The 20731-nt window shown below is 55.8% G+C and overlaps 2 protein-coding genes across 4 annotated transcripts; one reads left to right on the forward strand and one right to left on the reverse strand.

Annotated features, from left to right (window-relative positions):
• Positions 1–3505: 3505 nt before the first annotated feature.
• Positions 3506–11776, forward strand: EMP2 (epithelial membrane protein 2). Of its 3 annotated transcripts, none has more exons than XM_081338602.1 (5): positions 3506–5458; positions 6681–6806; positions 7753–7843; positions 9112–9258; positions 9914–11776. In XM_081338602.1, the coding sequence occupies exons 2-5, from the start codon at positions 6729–6731 to the stop codon at positions 10099–10101; spliced, it is 504 nt and encodes a 167-aa protein (XP_081194728.1). In that variant the 5' UTR covers positions 3506–5458; positions 6681–6728; the 3' UTR covers positions 10102–11776. The 3 variants fall into 3 exon arrangements, 2 of the variants coding, with proteins under 2 accessions (XP_081194728.1, XP_081194729.1); XR_014027842.1 differs by lacking the exon at positions 3506–5458 and having other exon boundaries at positions 5742–6806; positions 9914–10569; positions 10600–11776; XM_081338603.1 differs by lacking the exon at positions 3506–5458 and adding an exon at positions 5742–6526.
• A 705-nt stretch (positions 11777–12481) lies between these two features.
• ATF7IP2 (activating transcription factor 7 interacting protein 2) lies at positions 12482–20257 on the reverse strand. Its single transcript, XM_081338498.1, has 11 exons — positions 20153–20257; positions 19027–19659; positions 18150–18280; positions 17177–17308; positions 16845–16916; positions 16028–16161; positions 15819–15895; positions 15013–15062; positions 14709–14757; positions 14178–14263; positions 12482–13324 (listed from the first exon to the last, which is right to left on the reverse strand). Exons 2-11 carry the CDS (start codon positions 19649–19651, stop codon positions 12923–12925), a joined length of 1758 nt encoding a protein of 585 aa, XP_081194624.1. The 5' UTR covers positions 19652–19659; positions 20153–20257; the 3' UTR covers positions 12482–12922.
• Between the last annotated feature and the right edge of the window lie 474 nt (positions 20258–20731).

Here is a 20731-nt window from a genome sequence, read left to right on the forward strand (position 1 = left end):
GACGTCGCAATGAGCCTCGACTCACGTGTGCAGGTCTTGAACCTCACCTGCTGCCGAGGGCCGGACAGGCCCCCTGGGCTGGGAGGGCGAAGACGGCGCTGCATCGGGCACCCTCTTCTTCTGCTGTGATTAAGAGGAGGCACTCTTGAAGGACGCGGCGTTTTGCAAATTGGTGCCTGTTGTACCAGATCCGGTTTAATGTTATTTGCCTTCCACTTGTTTTATTTTTTGATGACCTGGCAACATCAGAAAAAGCAGCGTTGCCGCCCGAAGCAGCCGCGGTACTTCTCGGAGCCTCCGAGGTGCCTGATGGCTCTGTTTCGGCTTGGCCTGTTCCAGGAATAACATTTCCAGAGGTGGCTCCCTCCAGCTCAGCTTGGCTGAGCTGCCTGGCTGGAGCTGTGGCTGGAGCTTGGCAGGACTGGTCACTTTTGCCGCGTCCCAGAACGTAAGAAAAGAGACCTTTGGGGTAGATAACCCAGGATCTTTGCCTGCAAACAGGCACGCTTTGGCCAAGGGCTTTGACCCTTTCAGCGAGAGGGAGGAAGAGGCGGTTTCACCCAAGGCCGACCTTAGGCCTGCTGCACAGGAGACAGCCTGGCATCCGGGACCCCGTCAGGTGCCCCCTTCCCGCATCAGTCTTTGTGTCTCCGAGCCCCCCCCCTTCTGACGTCTTGCCCAGAAGGCTGCAGGTGCTCGTCCTCCTCTCATCTGAGAGCAAAACGGGTGTTTTGTTGTCCTGGCCGTATTTATCAAGAGGTCGTTATCTGGACAAAGCCTTTTTGGCCTTGAAAATAGCCCTCCGGGCTGCCAAAGGTGCATGAAAGGAGAGGTGCCGATGCCACCTTCTTAGAGTTGATGCGTTCACTCCTTTGTGCCTGGAAGGAGCATCTTGCCAGCCTGGTTGGTGCCTCTGCTGGATGAACCTGAAGCAGAACGGGGGGGGGGACGGGGGGGCGGATGCTTCCGGTGGGTCATTCTTGGCAGCAGCACTGAGGGGAGGGAGCCCGTGCGGGGCCAGTAATCCACTTGGCTTTGGGATCTCTCTCAGTTTCTTCTCATCCTTCTCTGCTTCTGCTGGTTATCCTTGGGCCAGGCTGGATTCTCTGGTGTGATTTTTCTTCTTTCTTTTAAAAAACTGGATCTGCTTGCCCAGCCAGCCGGGGGGGGGGGGGGCTTCCTCCGAGAGGCTCCAGGTCAGCGGCCGCCTTCGGCCTCCCAGGGGAAGCCACCTGAACAGGCCGCAGTGGCTTCTGGCTGCTCCCTGCTGTGTCTCCACTGCTGGGGGGGTGGAGAAGGGCTGGCGGTGGAAATTCCTGCCTCGGTTGCCAAAATAACTTGGCCATCCTTTAGTGCCCTGCAGCCAGGCTGGTGGGAGGGGCCCTTGTTTGCTACTCTCTCCCCCCCCACAGCAAACACACACACACACACACACACCGTTTCTTATTGGTCCCATTGGCACTTTTATTGTCAAAACCTTTAGTGTCAAAAGGCGCCTGCAGGCGATGATCGGTGGGGAAGCCCCCAGCCCGGTAAAGGTTTTATACAGCGAGTCCTGGAAGTCTCTCTGTGGAAAATAATCGGAGTGTTTTTGGTTTTGCTTCAAGTGTCTCACGCATCCAATTTATTCCTTCCCTGGACCAAGATTATGGGCCGGGACAGGAAACGTCGTTGCCTTTGGCGCTTTAGTCCCAGTCTCAGGCTGACCTCCTCTCCAACAAGAAGGAAAAGGCAGGTTCTGGTCCCCGTTTCGGGCAAACCTGCCCATACGGGGGGGGGGGGCTGCGCTTCCTGTACCGAATCCGCGTTTGGCTCTTCCCTCCCTCTAAGTCGCGATCTTGCTCATAGCGAGGCCCGGCTCGCTGGCCAGAACTGCTGGCGGCAGCCAGAACATCTGGCCTTCCTTCGGGGCGCGACCCGCCGGGCCCTTCCCGCCGCCCCCGAAGCCACGGCTGCCCTTCCCCTCCCGGGAAGCGCGCGGCTTCCTCCGCCGCCCCTGCGGGCCGGGCCGGGCTGCGGGCGGCTCCCCCGGCCCGCTGCCTTTTCCCCTCCCCCGGCCCTCCCCACCCAGCCGGGCTCCTGGCACGGCCGGCCCAGGAGGCGGCAGACGGAGCAGCCACTCCTCGCTCGCTCGCTCGCTCGCTCGCTCGCACCAGCCCCGCCGCCGCCGCCGCCGCCGCCGCCGGTGAGTGAGGCGCGGAGGGTCCCCGGCCCAGCGGGGAGGGGGGGGCGGGCGAGCCCCTGGCTCCTCTGCCGCGCGCCGGACTCCGCCGAAGGCCGGGCGAGAGGGGCGGGATGCTGCGGCGGCTGCTCGCGCCGGCCGGCCGGGCTGAGCCGCGGCGGTTCTGCCGCCGGGCGGGACGGGGCGGGGGGGCGGTCCCGGCAGGCCCGTCCCGGATCGGCGGCCGCGAGGGACCCCCGTCCGCGCCGGGGAGATGGCCGGGGCGCCTGCCGGGAGGGCGCCGGGTCTCCGGGCCGAGGACGCCGGAGTCGCCTCGTTGCGCGTCCGCCGCTTTGCGTTGCGCAGCCGAAGGTGGCCGGAGCGGGACGCCCCTCCTGCGGCTCTTCGGGCTCCCGGGAGATTCGGCTCCAGCCGCCCGCGAAGCCTCGTCCGGGGCTCTCTGGGCACCTCCGAGGCGTCCCGAGCCCGGCCGCGGGGCTCGTCCGCTGGCTGAAAGGAACGTGGGTAGGGAGCGGTTGCCGAAGCTCATTGGCGACGGGGATTAGGGCGGGGAGGGTCGTCGGTGAAGACCCTCTAGCCGGACCGTGCCCCGGCCCCGAGGACCCCCGCCGGGGGCTTAAGATGGGCCAGAGCTAAGCGGCCTCCTGCGCCTCGGTTGTCCTCCCTGTAAACTGTGGAGCTAGGCGGGCTACCTGGAAGAGCCGCTGGATTATGGCCCGGAGGACCGTGCTTGGACTGCAGACATTTCATGAATGTGGGGCAAGGAAGGGCTGTAAGCTGAAGGGTTTGGCTGAAGAGGCCGTCCTGCGTCCCCATCCTGAAAAAGGGAGTTCGCGTGGGGGACCTGTAACAAGTGCCCAGGTAAGGGAGAGCCGCGGAGGTGCGTTTCGCCTTTTCCCTTCTCACCATAGCAGCTTTTTTGGCATCAGTCTATGGTTCGAGAGATTCAGAGAAAGGTCTCCGTCACACAGAATCGGTTTGGGTACCTTTGCCAGGCAGCTGAATCTGTTCTTATTGCTTTCAAACCGCGATGAACAATTTAGCGTGTTTTGCAAACCCTGCCAGTTGTAACCTATTCAGCAAACTTAATTATGCAAAGTGTGCATAACGTGACATGTAAATTAGGATTACTGGAGAAGGAAAACTGTTCATCAGAACAATAAGACGAGTAGTAAGGATTTCCGTGTGTGTGTCTGTGTGTGTGTGCGCACGTGCATGCATGTATATATGCATGTGTGTGAACGGTGAAGCCACCATCTGCTGCATGGCCTCTGGTTAGGAGGCTGGGACGTATCTCCTGTTTCATCTCTTCTGGAGCAGGGCTCTGTTATCAGAAGAGGCCCAGGGATCCAGCCTTGGGCAACCTCTGGTGTAACCATTTGCATCCAGGGTCACTTTCTATATTCTTGAGGGGGAGGGAAGGAAGGAAGATGCCAGGGGGTCTCTTGGCCCAAGCATTGCTTCTCCTGAACCTTGCTGGTCTCTCGGTCCCTTCTTCCTCCGTGGCCAATCAGGTACACCGTTGGGAAGCTGGACGTTTAGGGCGCCCAAGAAGATGCTCCTGCTCTGGATGACCTAAGATGAACCCAGAATCACAGTTAAGGGTCACCTGGCCAGAGCCCTTGGCCGTAAGCCAAGTGGCCTCCACTCTGCTTGCACAAATGCTGTGTCCAGATTGTTTCTGCCTTTCTTCATTCATAGTGGATGCAGTTGGAATCACTGCTGTTTGAGTAGGTTTACAAGAGACCTCTCAAAACTGTTTTGCAATATTTTTTCTTCAATTTGCATTCCTGCCTGTTTTCTGTGCATTGCTTTGATTGGTAGATCATACCTTGTCAGCTTTCCAAGAGCATCTGGCTGGCTGCTGTTGGAAGCAGCTTCTTTTCCTTTAGAACAATTTTACTTCTTTAAATAAAACTGCACAGATTGAGTGGATCAGGCCAGGGCATAAATCAATCGACTGATCAACCTAATCAGGCTGAACTAAGCCGGCCTGGATGTGGGCTTGGCATGTTGGGCAAATCAGCCCTTGTAGTCTGTCAACAATGGCTTAAGGAGATGCAGGGTGCCTCCTACACCTTTAGGTGTGTTTAAAAATGGCGTTGTAACATTTTATTACACCGAGTATCATTCATCTTTCCATGGCCCAGCGCGGACAAAACAACGAACAGCAGGTAAACGGAAGATGAAGCTGGTGGCCAGCAAGAAAACGTAAGCAGAACCAGACAGCCCTGTTTTATCACAAGTCGGCTTGCTGCACTCAGGGCGCCAGGATCCTGGCTTAAAGTTCTCCTCAGGCCACTCCCTGGTTGGGCAAACACGTTTCTCAGGCAGGGCTCCCGACTGAGGAAAAAGGCATTCTGGGACTGGCTGGCCGTCCCTCGGCTGAATTGCTCTCCAGGCAGCCCGCCCACCAGTGCTGTTCAGGAAGGCTTTGATGGGAAGCTCCTCCTTTCACGAGATGCCCTTTAGGTGTGGCCACACAAACCGGGCATTGTGAGAGGGAGAATTTTGGCCCTGTCCCCATTGCCATTTCCTTCCCTGTGCTCTGGAACCTCCCAGGTGTAGATGCTGTGCCCCTCCCCCCCTCCCCGAAGTGGCATTAGGTCAGGGACAGCAAATGGCATCCTTGAGGCTGGATCTTCTTAGCCAAGAGCAGCGTTTCAATCCTCTGCCCTTTTTCAGAGGGGGGCATCAAATCCGCCTTCTCTGCGTGGTTCAGTGGCAGTGAACCAACAGCTAATAAGGAGAATGGTTTACAATCAAGGCTCCGAGCTTCACAATAGACAAAAAGCTAACAATCTCTTCCCCGGGGAAAGGGGCCCAGATCATGCAGTCCTCAGCACATAACCCATGCTGCTTGGAGACCAGCGGGCCCAACCCGTGACCCGCATGAAGGGCAGCTGACCTTCTGAGCATCAGCTCCTTTTAAAGCAGCCCCTCCCAAATCCTCAGCTGTGGCCCCAGAACTGCTACACCAAGGTGTAGCTCTTTTAATGTGACAGGAGCAGGGTGAGTAATTCCACCAAATGTACCTAAGGAATCTTCACGTCAGTCAAAGCAGATCCTGGCTGTTTATCCTGCCTGGGTTTCCTTTCGGAAGCCAAGCAGAGCGGTTGAAAGGCCAGCTTGGAAACGGTTGCATGGCCTGTTCTAAATGAAGGTTGGGCCGTTAAGCAAAAATAGGCGCAGAGATGGCTTTTCAGGGCCAAAGAATAGTGCAGACTTAATCCTGGAACAACATTCAACAGATCCAAGGTTTCAAGATTAAACAAGGTGAGCAAATAAAGGAGCAGAGCACGCAGCCTCCAGATACTGACGGGCAGAGACAAATCTTTAAAATCTCCTTTAGTGCCAGCAGAGAGGAGCTTATTGGGGCCACCCAAGAAAAGCGCCCTCCCCAGTCTTCTTCTCTTAACTGCCCCCTCCGTCTCTGGCCAAGGAAGACCCTTCAGAGGCCCTCAGGTTGCATCCCGCCCTTCCTTGGCTTGAGGAAGGTACAGGTAGAACGGCCTCTCTGATAGAACGGCCCTCGGTTCTATAGATTCAGGTACCCCCAAACCTCAAGGTATCGGCTCCCTTGTTGCCATCCCACGGAGCCCACTATGGTTGAGTGGGTATTTATAAAAAGAGACCTGGTGGCCCAGTGGTTAGAATGCAGGATTGCAGGCTGATTCTGCACACTGCCAGGAGTTCGATCCCGACCTGCTTAAGGTTGACTCAGCCTTCCCTCTTTCTGAGGTGGGTAAAATGAGGACCCAGATGGTTGGGGGCCAATATGGTGATTCTGTAAACCACTTAGAGAGGGCGGTGAAGCACCGTACAAGTCCTAAGCGCTGTGGCTATTTGCAGAGGGAAGTACGTTGCAAACGCTCTGGTGTTTAGAGAGGGAAAGAAAGGAGAGCAGAGTGATTAGGATCAGATGAGCCACCCGGTGAAATAAGTGGGGAAAAATGGAGAGTCTGGTTTTCTTGTGATTCTGGAATTGCAGCAGTGAAGGTGCTATAGATCCAGTGAAGATCCAGTGAGGATCCAGTGGTCTTACTGCATCTATGAGGAAAATGAGGCAAATATCCAGCTTCCATAAATTTAGAGTTGCCCACTTGCCACCACAGAATGCTTTCATGGTATCCTGGGTTGAGGAGACGGTAAGAAAATCTTCATCCCAGCCACCACCCTTCCAGGTTCAGATTTAGCTTTTTTAACTGGCAGATCAAGATCTTCAACTCTTAGGCAAGGTCTTTTGTTTTTAAAAGGAGAAGATCAGGCCCAACCTCTTCTCCGGAGTTGTTCTAAATCCGCGTTTTTCAAGCTTGGCAACTTTCAGACATGTCTTTTGAGAAGGTAACCTTGATTCATGAAAATTATCGAGTAGTTATGTCAAAGTAAAAGAAGCAACAAACATTGGCTTGACTAGAGTAGCAGAAATTTTTCAAGAGGACGTATTAATGCCTTGCGTGGCATAATTCTTCTCTGTTTTCCCTTTGTGTCTAAACAGCGTTCCTTTCTTCTCATCTGAAAGAACCGCCCCCCTCCCCACGCCGAGATGCTGATTCTCCTGGCATTTATCATCCTCTTCCACATCACTTCAGCTGCACTTTTGTTCATCTCTACAATTGATAACGTGAGTTGCCTGGGTGGGATTTGATTCCAAGATTAAAGGGATGTCCTCTGAACAAGGAAATGAAATTTTACAGATCTGAGTCTCTTCTAATCTGGAAATACACGGACGATGCCTTTAGTCTAAGGCAGTGTTGCTTAACCTCGGCCCCTTGAAAAGGTGTGGGCTTCAGCTCCCAGAATTCCCCCAAAGCTGGCTGGAGAATTCTGGGAATAGAAGTCCACACATCTTTAAGCAGCCAAGGTTGAGAAATATCGGTCTAGGAGGTGCTGCTGAGAAGGTCCCCGTGGTTTTGGTGAAACACACACACACACACACACACACACACACACACACACACACAAACACAAAGATTCTCACTTTGGGCTTTGGGGTAATGCCTATTCAAATGAAGAAAGCTGTTGGAAGTCTTTCTTCACACTTACTGCAAACAGGTAACTGGTGCCACTTTATACCAGTTTGCAGGTCGAATCAAACTGGCGGCGGGGGGGGGGGGAACCAAATCTTTTCTTTGAAGTACCGGTTCTTCCAGGAGTCACCTCTCTCTGTCTGACTTGCCAATCCAGGGGCTGCAGATGAGTTATGGCTGAGTTTTCACCGGTCATGAATTGCCCGTAAACAAAACATGATGGATTTACTCAGGCCTGAGCTGAATTCAGGCTGAATAGAACCCAAATACTGACCTCATCAGCTGAAACAAAACACCACCTTGGCTTGCGTGTGTGCGTGCGTGCATTCGCACACCCACACACGGAGCTACTTCCTGACTCTTCTTAAACATATTTACAAAGCTCTCTCTCCGCCTATCCGTAGGCAATAACTGCCAGCCACAAATGCTTGTTGAAAATTCATCACCTGTGCATCACTAGGGTTATTTTTATTCATTGTTTAAAAAAAGCTGGTTCCTGGTCTCCTGAGGGGGGGGGGTCCCTTTTGCCTTCTTCTCTAGGCCTGGTGGGTTGGCGATGGCTTCTTCACAGACATCTGGCACCGTTGCTTCAATGAGACCAACTGTACAGCCCTGGATCATACCCTTCCAGGTGAGTCTCATGCGGGGGTGTCTCTCCTTGCTGGGGGTGGGAAGAGACAGGCACCCCATGACACCCATGGGGGTGGGTCTACTCTGCCCCCCCAGCCCCCAAGTCTTCTAACTAAACTTTGTGGTTGCAAAATGCCAGGATATCGTGGCGTTCCACATTTTCCCAACTGCACAGAAGTATAATGTGTCCCTGGGGCAAGATGGCTCAGTGGTTAAAGATGCTGAGCTTGTCAGCTGGCAGCCGGGGTTCAAGACCCGATTGCTGCTAATAGGGAGAGCTCCAGCTACTTGCCCCAGCAGCAACTGCCCATCTCGCAGTTTGAAAGCAGGCAAGTGCAAGTAGATAAATAGATACCACGTTGGTGGGAAGGTAACAGCGTTTGGCATATCGCCATGCTGGCCACATGAAAAATGTCTTTGGACAGTGCTGGCTCCCTCGCCCCCAAAATGGGGATGACTCCCCCCCCCCGTGCTCTAGAATCAGACGGGACTGGACAGGAAACCTTTACCTTTATGTTGTGTGACTATGCTTGCATTTTTGATGCTGTCTCTGACAAGTAACATTTCTGGGGGCTGGGAGGTCCAGGCTGTAGCCCTGCCTGCTCCCCCAGGGACCCCTTCCTCTGGGACCTCCCCCCATTTGAGGAGTGGGGGTGCCTTGCCAAGGCACTTGGGGAGGGGAGGGGAGGAAGGGAGGGGCCCGCAGCTGCCCGATTCCGAAAGCGCCTTGCAGTGGAAGCCGGCTGACTTTCCTGCGGAGGAAATTGAGGACAGAGAGTTGGCAGGAGGGGCCGAGCTTTTCTTATTGTCCTTCGGCGTGGAATTGGCACGAGGACGTCTCGGGCAGGATGCGGGCGGATCTGGGGGCGGAAAAGCGGCTGGAAAATGAGCTTGGGCAGGGGAGGCCCCCAGGTGCTGCTGCCATCCGGAACGAGGAGGGGGCTTGCTTTGGCTGAAGCTTGCCTTTGAAGCTTCTCCAGCGCTGGGCCTTAAGTCATCAATCTTGGCTTACAAGCCATGGCATCTTGGGCTGCACAATATGGCAGGGGTGTCCGACCGTGACCCCTGTGGACTTCGCCAGATCTCAGAGTTGCAAAGGTTGGATGCCCTTGCTCTAGGCTTTCATGCTGGTTGGGGAATTCTGGGAATTGAAGTCCACAGGACTTAACGTGGAGCCACGTGGGGAACCAGCCTTGCACCCTGCTGGATGTCCAGTGGGCAGTTTGCCCGAGAAGTGACCTTTTTATTCACCCCCCCAACCCCCTCCAGAATACCCGTCTATCCAGACTGTCCAAGCCACGATGATCTTGTCCACGATTCTTTGCTGCGTGGCCTTTTTCGTCTTCCTCCTTCAGCTCTTCCGCCTGAAGCAAGGCGAGCGGTTTGTCTTGACCTCCATCATCCAGCTCTTGTCCTGTGAGTAGCCCTGTTTTAAAATCCGCTTTCCTGGGACTGGACCGACATTTTTAATGGGATTGCTAAACCAGGTTTGGGGGGGGGGAAAGAGGAAAGGGACTCCCCCCCCCAAGGATCCCGTTTGCTGGGCAGAGACAACATAGGAAAGGCAACTTCCCCAAAGCCTTGGGCGATCCAGAAATTGCAGGCCAGGTCGGGCACGTGGTGGTGCTTGTCTTACAACCGTTTGTTTTGTGACTACTGCTCAGTGTTACAAACACCCTGGGAAAAGAGAATTACGGCCAGTCCTTGCAGTTACGACCGCCACGTCTCCAGGGTCATGCGGGCAAAACCTGGGTGCTTGGCAACCGGCCCAGAGTTATAACCGCTGCAGCATCACGGGGGGGGAGTTGGGGGGGTCACGTGATCGCCCTTTGTGACCTTCCCAGCCGGCTTCTGACAAGTAGAGTCAATGGGAGAAGCCAGATTTGCTTAATGACCGCCTGATTCATTTAATGACTGTAGCCAAAAAGGTCATGAAATTGGGCACGACTCGCTTAACCACTGCCTTGCTCAGCAACAGACATTCTGGTCGTAAGCCGAGGACTAGTGCCACTGTAGGCCCCCAGTTTGTGGCTGGACGTTAAGTGGGACCGTCTCTGCCTCTCGCCCGCAGGCCTGTGCGTGATGATCGGGGCCTCCGTCTACACCGACCGGCAGGCGGAGCTGCACCGGGGCTCCAGCTACGGCCCGGCTGGGGTGGAGAGCGGCCACTTCGGCTACTCCTACGTGCTGGCCTGGGTCGCCTTCGCCTTCACCCTGCTCAGTGGCCTCATGTACCTCATCCTGAGGAAGCGCAAATAAAGCCGGGTGGGCGGCTGGCGAGGAAGAAAGACAGCCCCCCACCGCCCCTGGAATTCCAGTCCCCCCTGTGTAAATAGAAGCGTTTGTAGTAAAGTTGTGGTTGGGCCTCTCCCCTGTCCTTGGCGTGGCATTACAAGGCCGATGGGAGGACAGAAGAGACGAAAGAGGTGGGTGGACGGGCACTTCTGGCGCAGCCGAGGGTCTCGCTTTTGCCCTGCCTGGGGGGCACGAGAGCCCCTCGCCCGAGACGAGGCTGCTTCCCGAGAGCCTCAAGCGCCTCCTGAGCTACCTCACTGGGTGCCACGTAAGTGCCGGTCTTGATCCACAGCTGAGCCTTTTCCATCTCTGGCGCAGCTCCAGAGGGCCCTTCCTGTGGCCAGGTCCTCAAGTCCAGCCTGGCGCGGAATTCCTTCCCGTTTTGTCCCTTTCCCCATTTTCTGAGGAACTTCAAACATTCCTTCTGCGTGTGTCACGGGGGGACGCAAAGCTCCCGATGAGGAAGCTCCTCTTGACCTGAGGGGGCCCTGCAATGGCTGCCCGTTGGCGCAGGGAGGCTGGACTTTGGACTGGCATTGGCACCAAAGCTTGACGGTGTTTGCAAGCCTCCCAGGCCCCAGAGCCGCCGTCAGACGTGGGCAGAGTTCAAGGCAGGCTGATCCAGAGCGACCGGGGGACTCCGAAGCAAGACGCTTGGGCCACGCTGTGAGGCGCCAGAGGCCAGGGAGACCCTTTAGTTGTTCTTACTGACCATCTTTGACCAGAGGCAGACCACCGCACCCCTCCTCCCTGCTGGCGTTTCTCCTAGCCGCCCCCAGTCCCCTCCCTCAGAGAAACCCTGTCGTTTTTACTCGATTGTGACAGGTTCATTCCAGAATTTTCTCGCTAGGAAATGAGTGCCACAGAACTAGTGGCTGCTTTTATGAACACGAAGAACAGGCTCGACTTGCAAGAACGACAGATCTTGTCTGCTTTCTAAACAGCCCCTGCGCCAAACCTGCAGACAGCATCTTAAGTTAATGTCTTATTAAGCGGATACTTGGAGTGAGAGAATGACTTTATCTGGACTGACATAGCATCCTCAGACGCATGGGAATGGACGGAAGACCGTTCCCGCTAGACATCTCCTCACCCTCTTTGGCCTTTAGTGCTTTAATTTCCACCACTTCCTCCCTTTGGGATAACCCCTGGCCCATCCCCCCACTTCCCTCTTCTCTGACTCTTATCTTCAGGCTGTAACTCTATGCAGGCTTTAAAAATAAGTTTTTGCCACTGGTGAACCTTTATTCAGAACGACTAACTCCTCTGGTGATGTTATGGTTTGAATTTATATTTATGTTTTTTTAAAAAATAGCACACGTACACAAAGATATTTAACGCTATTTACATTTAAATTTGACTCCTTTGCAAGAAGCAAACAGGAAGCCTTCCTATAACCAGGCAATCCTGCCTTAGAAATGCAGAACAGCCCTTTTCAACCAAATGCAGTTGCAGCTCTACCTGAAGTGGGGCAAACCTCTTTGAGGTACCAGAGTTCTTCAAGATTTCCAGCAATCGAGCATTTGGGTGGGGTTTCTCAGAGGACAAATTTGTAGCTCAGTTCTACCAACAGTGCCTCCGTCATTTTGTATTTTATATGCCTATCAAATTGTATATGGAAATAAAACATTACAACTGGTATTAGGCTGGCATTTCATTCTGTCGTGGCTGCGGTGCAGACCCTGTTGTGTACCGGATGGTTTATGCAGACGGGAGGTGGCATTTGCTTCCCTAGAAAGCTTTTAAGGTTTCTAGTCCCCGTCACAGCCGGGAAGAGGGCTTGGAAAGTGACCTATTGAGACCCTAACCTGAAGAGCCTGGGGGCCCCCAGGCTTCCCAGAAAAGGCGGAAGCGCAGCCCCTCCCCCTTCCGGGCAGCCAAACGGCCCCAGCAGGGGGACCCTCGCTTAGAGAGGTGGGCTGCTCAAGGGCTTCCTCTTCAGGGTGGCTCGAGAACAAGCAGAAAGTTGTTCCTTGGTGAACAGTATTTCTGCACCGTAATCAGATTTCTTTTTTACAAGCAAGGAGTAAGTCTGCACAGGCTAGTTACTGCTAAGTGCCCTCCAGGCAACGGATGCCACATCATTCCCAGGAACCTTCCTGGCTACTAAAAGCAACTTTAAGGTGTGTGGACTTCAGCTCCCAGACTTCCCCAGCCAGTTGGGGAATTCTGGGAGTTGAAGTCCACAGCCAAGGTGGAGAAAGAGTGTGCCAGGTGATAGCCTGTGAGATTCCACACGTTAGCTATTTCTTCAGGAATGTTGAAAGAGGTGGAAAAATCAGAACAGACCACCCACCAGTGGCCTTTTACAAAATCAGGAAAATACAGTCAGCCTGCAGGAAAATCCAACAGAAAAGGCACTTTATTATTTTTTTAAAAAAACAACCTTTTTTTGACCCACTTCGCTTTGGGGCAAGAGAACATGTCTCTCTCTCATCTTGCTGGTGAAGGGATGAAAACGACAATACCGAAAGCAAAGTCTCCCCTCTTGGAGGCCTCGAGGCTGATTCACTGGGTGGGGGGTGGGGGGAGTGGATAAACCTCCAGCTTCTCTTCGGAGACATCCAGGGTGGGAGGCCGTCCTGCTGAGCTTTTTCTGTGATGTTCTCCCACACCTGATGCCAGCTTGGTGCAGGAGGGAAAAATGGTCAACCAAGAACTGGCCGGGGTGTTTTCAACACAACGAGCTGGGAAACTAATGCCCCTAAAAAAAAATAATCCAGGAAAAGCGGTGCCCGGTTAGGGAGGGGGTCCTGCCGCTCCCCAAGCAGGCTGGCGGCTCCCTTTAGAGAGCCGAGATGGACTGGACCTCGCAGAAGGGGCCGTAGCGCCCGTGAATGTCCTTGGACTGCATGGTGAAGTAGCACCTGGCCGGGCGGGGGAACTGGGAGAGCGAGCAGGCCATGGGCAGAGGGAGGGCCTTGAGGACGTTGGTCCTCCTCCACTCAGAGGTCGTCCCGCTGCTGAGGTCCTCCAGGCAGATGAACAAGGAGAAGCTCTCGATGGGGGCGCACCGGGGGTCCACTCGGCTGATGTTCCACTGGAGGGCAATGCCTTTGGGCTGGTTCACCTGAGCCACCACCAGCTCCAGCTTCTGGGGGGGCAGAGTGTCTCTGAGGTCCTTGGAGTGCGCTGGGTCGGGCTCAACGCTAGGCAAGGGAGGGAGGTGCGGAAACCTCGGGGGCACCTGGAGGAGGCAGGAGATGCGGTTCGTAAGCAGGCAGGCGAAGGGGCCGTCCCACCCGTGCCCACAAAGCAGGGCCCCCCGAGCCGTGCAAAGCGTCCCACACACAGAAGAGGAGGTCTGGGGGTCCCTGTCAGATGGAAGGGCCAAGAGAAAGGATTAAGGGAGGGCAGAGGGGCAAGGGCTTCCCTGCTCCCCCACAACCCCTCTGCAGGCGTTCCTGTACCCCTTCAGCAGGAAAGGTCTGGCCAAACGCCGGAAGCCAAACAGACGTGCTTCACGCACACAGCCCGTGTCCCGTGGAGCCCCAACCGGCATCTCCTCCTCCTGCTTTCCACCTTTCGAAAGGCTGGCCTGCTCTGCCCAGAGAGGGGCGTAATGCCAAGCCCCAGAGGCCTAACTGAGAGCGAGGCCCGGTTACCCTGAGCGAGCCTTTCCCCCCCCCCCCCCAGGGCAGCTGAAACGGACCTGGGCTCGCCTTGCTTGAGGGAGACTCCCGGAGGACTCCAAGCCTTCCACACTGTTTTAGGGCCGAGCTAAGCAATGGACTGTTGCAGCAGGAAACTGAGAGTGTTTGGGGCCGGTGAGCCCCGGAAGCCCCCCAAGGTTTTCCACGCTCAGCTGCTGCTTCAGGATCCATCCTGGGCCTTTCCTGCTGCAAGGCTGCCCCCTTGTGGCAAAGCGAATAAAACATCCCTCCCAATGCAGGTCTTCACTCAAGGGAAGGCAAATTCAGGAAAGAACCAAACTGTTCCCTGTTTAAATGCTCCTTTCTATATGGTAGGGTTTACTTGTGCACCCCATCACGCCTGTAGGGGACACAGGAGGCCTCACAATCGGGAGAGTGTTTAAATACCTGATTTGGGGATTGTCTTGCAGGCTGGGGAAGATTCTCTGGCTGGCTTTCCTGGCCCAGCTGCCTGCTTCCTTCTTCCTTCCCTTCTTGGCCCACAGAGAGGAAGGGTTAGTACAGCATTTTAAGCCCTGTGCTAAGCACCCTGTGGTGGCAGGTCCACATCAGATGGCTTCTCACAATTGCAACAGCTACCCAAAAAGGGCAACTAAAGGCAAGGCAAGGCAAGAAATAGCCCCCAACACCCCCCTCCCTCTCCTGGCCGTTCACTGGCACCCAAACGCTCTGGGCCAACCCCCCTCCAGGAGGCAGCCGGTCCAGTACAAAGATTCTGCCCGAAGAAACTTTTTATTCCTCCAGAGATGACTGGAACATTTTGAAGCAACTGCCCTCCGTTTCATTTGCACGTTTCTATCCTGTTTACTCCACCGCTTTGAGAAAAAGCAGGGTAGAGACTGGAAAGCCATGTAATTAAAATAAATACAAACACTCCCTCTCCACTGTCAGAAAGGTGTGGAAAAACAGTCTATTCACCTTGATCAGGATTGCTTTCTTCATCTGTTAAGTCAATCACCATTGCATCCTGTAATTAGGAGGAAAGGTAAATTAGATGGACCAAGTGGATCCCGATTTTGGTCTGCAAACAGCCTCTTGCAGCTTATAAGAACAATTTTTTTCCAGAAATACGGCAGGATTAGAAATAAAAGCACATGCAAAACACAGCAAAGATACTCAGAATTCTGGCTCTTTTGTAACTGCAGAGCAGGAAAAAGATTGGAAAAAGTCAAAGAGCAGAAAAACGCAGCGCAGCTTCAAAGCTGACCTTGGACTCGCTCACCTGTTCACCTGGAGGGTCTGTGTGCCCAGCAGCTGCTTTTGGTGGATGAGCTGCAGAAATTGGACACAAGCAAGGGTGGTTTTAAAACTCAGATTTTGTTGGGTGGCTCAGAAAGGCAGAAGCTGGAACACGCCTGCGCTGGGTGCGAGAGCAGTCGGGTGCCCCCTCTCAGCTTCAGCCTAGGGCAGGGGTCTTCAAACTTGGCCCTTGAAGTCCGCAAGTCATAAAAGGGCCAAGTTTGAAGACCCCTGGCCTACGGGGCAGTCTTGGACGGGGGGGGGGGGCTGCAGTTTGCAAATGGCCTGAGCCACAGTCCCTTCCTATCCCTGGACTGCTGCTCCATCAGCCAACGGAGAACAACATCTCGGCCCCAATGAAAAGCAGCTGACTCAAGCGAGCTGAGGCCTCTTCCCGGCCCCACTTCACTCAGGCCCTCTATGAGGCATCTGGGGGTCCTTTGGAGGCAGGTGCTTCCAAGCTCCGCAGGGGTCCATGGTGGGCCAAGCAAGCTGCCCGCCTGCCACTTCCATTCTGCTGCATGCCAAGCTACTTGCAGGAGACCCGCTAATTGCTAAATCCTGCTGCTCGAGTGTGCTACCATTACAGGTTGCATAATCCTCAGTTATTTTACTTCTCCTTGGGGCAAAAGAAGGAAAGCACACCTGGTGCCCCCTCCAGAAAGACCTGCCAGAGACTTGTCACTTAATTTGCTCACTCGGGTCCATCCAGATACTCTCCTATTACGTAACTGCTTCTCTTCAAACGTGTTTGTTGGGAAGCTGAAAAGCGAGTCGCTCCCTCCGTACCTGGAGCCCCGGCAGCCGGCACCCCCGAGCTTTGCTTCGGCACCTCAAGGCAAGGGACCACATCAGCACCAGGCGACCTGATCAAGAAGCACCCATAATTCACAGCGTCTACCAAGAGGTTACCAAGCGGCTGGCCTCTCTCCACCGAAGACGCCAGGGAGGCTTCCTCCACAGGGCGGATGGAAGCAGCGCTCCCATTTGCCACTGACCTTTCCGCGGTGGAAGACAAGATTTCAGTTGATGTTGGCTTTTTGGGTGGCACCGGCTCGCCGACAGCCGTGTTCAGAGGCAGGGTGGCGCCATTTAATATTTTACCTTGAGCATGTGCCCTGGGCTGCTGGACCTGGGAAAAGGAAGCGGGAAAAAGCATTTACTCTCAACTACGGGAAAATATATCTTCCCACTGATCCTGGAGCCTGGCCTCAGCGTAAAATCCCATTCTGGCTGGCTCCTCCCTAAGGACCTCCACGTAAACTTTGCTTCTGAGATATTTTTGTTTTCCTAAGCCCCCTTGAGACCCCTGCCTCAAAAGCGAAGAGTTCGGAGCCGGAGAGAAGCCTTTTAGGGTTTATTACGAACATCTGAATCAAGGGGACACCAGCATTTCAGACCTGCGTCTCTGCCTCTGAAGGTTCGGAAACCATGCTTTTCCCCAGCCATTTTCTCTCCGAGGCAAAAGTAGCCTTTTCAGGGACAGGGAGGGGAGAAATTGGGGCAACAGGGCTGTCTTCTGAAGTCCTTGGCCAAAGCTCTGAGCGTTAAGAAAGAAACCAACCCAACTGGGAAAGGAGCACAGGTAGCATATTTTATCTAACAATGTCGTTATTGTGCATCGAAGACTTGCACCGATCTGGATTTCCTGGATTTGGGGGCAACGATCCCATCGCCACTTAAAGGAAACCCCAACATCATCAGATCCCGTCGAGAGGCACCGAAACGGAGGATCAGGCCGTGCTGCAACCCCCCCTGCAGCCCTGGCTCTCGGGGACTGAACGATCCAGAGCATTGCTGCCGCACAAGCCTCACCTTTTGGGATAACGCCGTCCTCTGAAACGATATCACAGCATTGATGTGTCTGTCCAGTCTGGAGATTTTCTTCTGCAAGAAAACGGGAGGAGGTTCTTGCAGAATCAGGGAAGCAGGACTCCAGCTGCACCAGTGGAACATCAGCCTTGAATCCACATGCCCTGTACCAGCACACCCAACCCTTCGCAGCTCCTTAACAGGAGCAGAGAGGCTTCTTGTGAGGCCCATCAAACTGCGTGTGAGAACCACAAAGACACATAAAAGCTTGTGTCCTGTGTGCGTGACACACATGTACACACACATACAGAGCTTTAAAGGAAGGGGCTCCTTACTACAATCTTAATGGCGATGCCTTTGTGTTTCCGCAGGCACTGCGTGTGATCAATTCTTTCATTTAAGCGCCAGAGACCCTGGTCTAATTCTCTCATCGAGGCCTCCAGCTGATTTTGAATCAGGCGCTTGACCTAAAGCAAGAAAAATACATAAATGGGGACATCTTCAGCTTCACGGCACTCCCCCCCCCAAACACAATCAATCAGAAATAGGACTTTCCCACACCTTTGATACACAGATGTATGATACATGCGCTTATTGTGAAACATTTCTAATTACTGGATTTCTAGCGGCTTCCATCGTTGTGGCGAGCTCCCTCCCCAATCTTACCATCCCTTCTGCTCAGTCCAAGCCAAGACGCAGAGGCCACTGAGGGTCTGAAGGACAGGGGAGCTGCTCCCCACCCAGCCAGGACTCTGGGCTTGTCTTTCACGCTCGCTTTTTAAGGCACCCCTCGCTGGTTTTGCAGGATGCAAAAGTAACAAAGAGGTTGGAAATCAAGTTTATGCAAAAGTTGTACTCTGGAGACAGAAGACACCCCGATATATCTAAATCCATCCTTCTCCGAATCTCGTAACAAAACCGTTGCTTCCCTGGGGCAGAATCGTGTGCATGGGTGAAGCAAGCCCAAGATGCAAGGAAGAACAGGCTGCCCTCACTTGAACATTCCAGGGATGCAGCTGGAGTGAGACCCCCCCACCCCAATAATGCAACTGCCCCATGCGGCATTACCTGTGGACTTTCCAGCCCGAGGAGGGCCTGAAGCAAGCTATCAAGACAAAAAGAGCGGTTATGTACGGCCAACAGGAAGAGCTCAAACTACTGCCAACATATCTACTAGCGACAAGCCACAGCGCTGCTACCATTGGGCCCCGCTCGGCAGGGATTTGGCGTGGCCCCCATGGGAAGCGGCGCTCGCAAGAGACCCATGTGCCACAGGGTCCACGTTCGGAGGGGCAAACGTCCCTTTACCTTTCCCAGCCCGGACTCCGCTTTCTCCACGGCTGGAGTGGTCCCCTCTGCGGGGTCCCCAGATGCTTTGCTGCGTTTGGGAAGGACGTCTTCCTCGCCGTTGGACGCTGCCCTCTTCCGCTGCCCCTCTCCTGCCAGGAGAGACGGGAGACCTTCACGGAGGGATTGGGAAGGCAAATCTGAGCCCTGCCAGGCCCTGCTTGGGCTAAGCTCCAGGACCCTCCCTTGAAGAATTCCCCTACCACCTTTGCAAAAAGGGTTTAACAAGAAGAAGAGAAATACAATGATTGCGCAAACGTATCCATGCTTTATGGAAGGCTGCTGTCGGCCACTCTCCCCCAAAGCAAGGCGGGGGGCAAGCTAGGATTGAGCACCGTTATCCAAATCAGGTAGTCCTCGACCTACAACCACAATTGAGCCCCAAATTTCTGTTGTTAAGTGAGACATTTGTTAAGTGAGTTTTGCCCCATTTTACGTCCCTTCTTGCCGCAGTTGTTAAGCAAATCACTGCAGTCGATGTTAGTAATCCGGCTTCCCTGGTGACTTGGCTTTTCAGAAGGTCGCAAAAGGGGATCATGTGACTTTTGGACATTGTGACCGTCATAAATAGAAGCTGGTTGCCAAGCAGCCAAATTTTGATCACGTGACCATGGGGGATGCTGCAAAGGTCGTTAAGTGTGGAAAACGGTCCTAAGTCACTTTTTCTGGTGCTGTCATCAATTTGAACGGTCACTACACGAACTAAGTCAAGGACTGCCTGTATTTCTTCAATTGCTTGAAACGCTTCCAATCTCCCCTCCACCGAAACGGGGGCTACTAGGGGGGTTCGGGACCAGCTGCAAGAGGAAAGAGCAAGCTGGCAACCTTTTTAAAGTACCTTTACTGACTTTCAAAGGGGTCCCGCTCTTACCCAGCGGCTCTGCAGGAGCCCCCTCTGCTTCAGGCCCCTGGAAGCGGCGCTCCTCCCGCTGCAATACTGGAAGAGCTTGGCAGGCCGGGGTTTCCGCTACAGCCTCTGCGGCAGCGATTTCGCGTGTGGAAGAGGCTACCGGAAGCTGATCCGGAAGCTGGCCAGCCGGTCCCAATTCCAGGGACACTTTGACCGGCTTCAGCAAGGGCGAGCCGGACTCCTTTTCGTACCAGTGCCAGAGAATGTCCTGCAACGCGCCGGCGTTCAAGAACTGCTTGACATCCGGGTTCGGGAGCTCCTTGAGCATCTCCTGGGGGTCCTTATAAATGCTAATTTCGGAATTGACCACCAAGCTGGGCAGCGGGTCCTTGGCTGGGGGCGGCTCTGGTCCGGCTCCGGTCCCAGCCCGGTCTCGCTCGTCTGGGGGCCTGGGGCACGGCCCGACGGGTTCCGCCGGCCTCTCCTCGCCCGCGGTTCCTCCGCCAGCCGGGACAGCCTTCATTTTGCCCAGAAGCTCCACCTGCTTCCGGCTGCTGAGAGCCATCGTCTTCCTGGCCCGCAGCGGCTTCCGGCTCTCCGTGCCCGGATTCATTCTCCCGGCTGAAAGGCAAGACGGCACCGTCAGGGCCCCATCCCAGACCGGCCCCCCCGGCCCTCCGGGGCCCGTCCTGGGGCTCCCACCTGCAGCGGCCTCTGGCTGGGCTCCCGCCTTGGGCAGCCGAAGCCCCCCTCCGCCAGGGCCCGGAGCAGGCTCCCCCCCGGGCTGGCGTTGGAGAAGCCCCCGGGGGCTCCCCGGCCGGGCAGGGGGCTTGGCGGGGAGCAGGGCGGGGGCCGCCCTTCCAAGGGGCGGGGGCTCTCCGGGCTGCCCGGGGGAAGCGGGGCCGGAGGGCGGGGCTGGACTAGATGACCTGCGGGCCCCCTCCCTTCCGGCCGCCGGCGGCCCCCGGGGCTCTCCCTGCCGGGGGGGCAGCGCTGGGCGGGCCGGGGAAGGGGCCCCGGAAGAGCAGCGAGACCCGGCGGCTCCTTCCGACTGGGGGCGCCCTCCCCTCCTCGGAGGGGCGACGGCCATCCCTGAAGGGCCACCTCAACTCACAGGCGCTTCTGCGCACGCGCGCCGCAGCCGCTCCGCCCGGAGATGCCCCCCCTCGCCGCCGCCGCCGCCGCCGCCCGGGACGCTCGCAGCACCGACCGCGGAAGGGATGCCGCGCACGCGCAGAGAGAGGCGCCAGCTGGGGGCGGGCCCGCCGTCACTCCCCGCCTTCGAGCCTGCCGAGGAGGGTCCTACGGCCAACCAGGAGGCAGAGGAGGCGGAACGTTCCCCATCGCGCCCAATCGGCAGCGCTGCGGGGCCGAACCTTTGCCCCGATTGGCCACGCTCGCTGAGCCGCGCTTTCGGCAGCGCTGAGCCGGCCAGGCCGGTCCGAGCCCGGTCCGAGCGCCGCTGGGCCGCCCGGGGAGCCTCGCCGCGCTTCCCTTCGGAGGCCGCGGGGGCGGCAGTGTGGCGACGGGCGGGGGCGAGAGGGGCGGCGGCTCCTCTGGCCTCGCTCGGGGGTCGCGGGGAGGAGACGCCCCCCCTCAAGCACCCTTTCCCTCGGGGGGGGATTGCTGGCGCCTGGAGTCCGCCCCCCCTCTGCCCCCCCCGGACCCCGTGCAAGTGGGGGTCTCCGGCCTG

This window comes from Vipera berus (assembly GCF_964194415.1).
Source record: "Vipera berus genome assembly, chromosome: 13".
NCBI classification, from domain to species: domain Eukaryota; kingdom Metazoa; phylum Chordata; class Lepidosauria; order Squamata; family Viperidae; genus Vipera; species Vipera berus.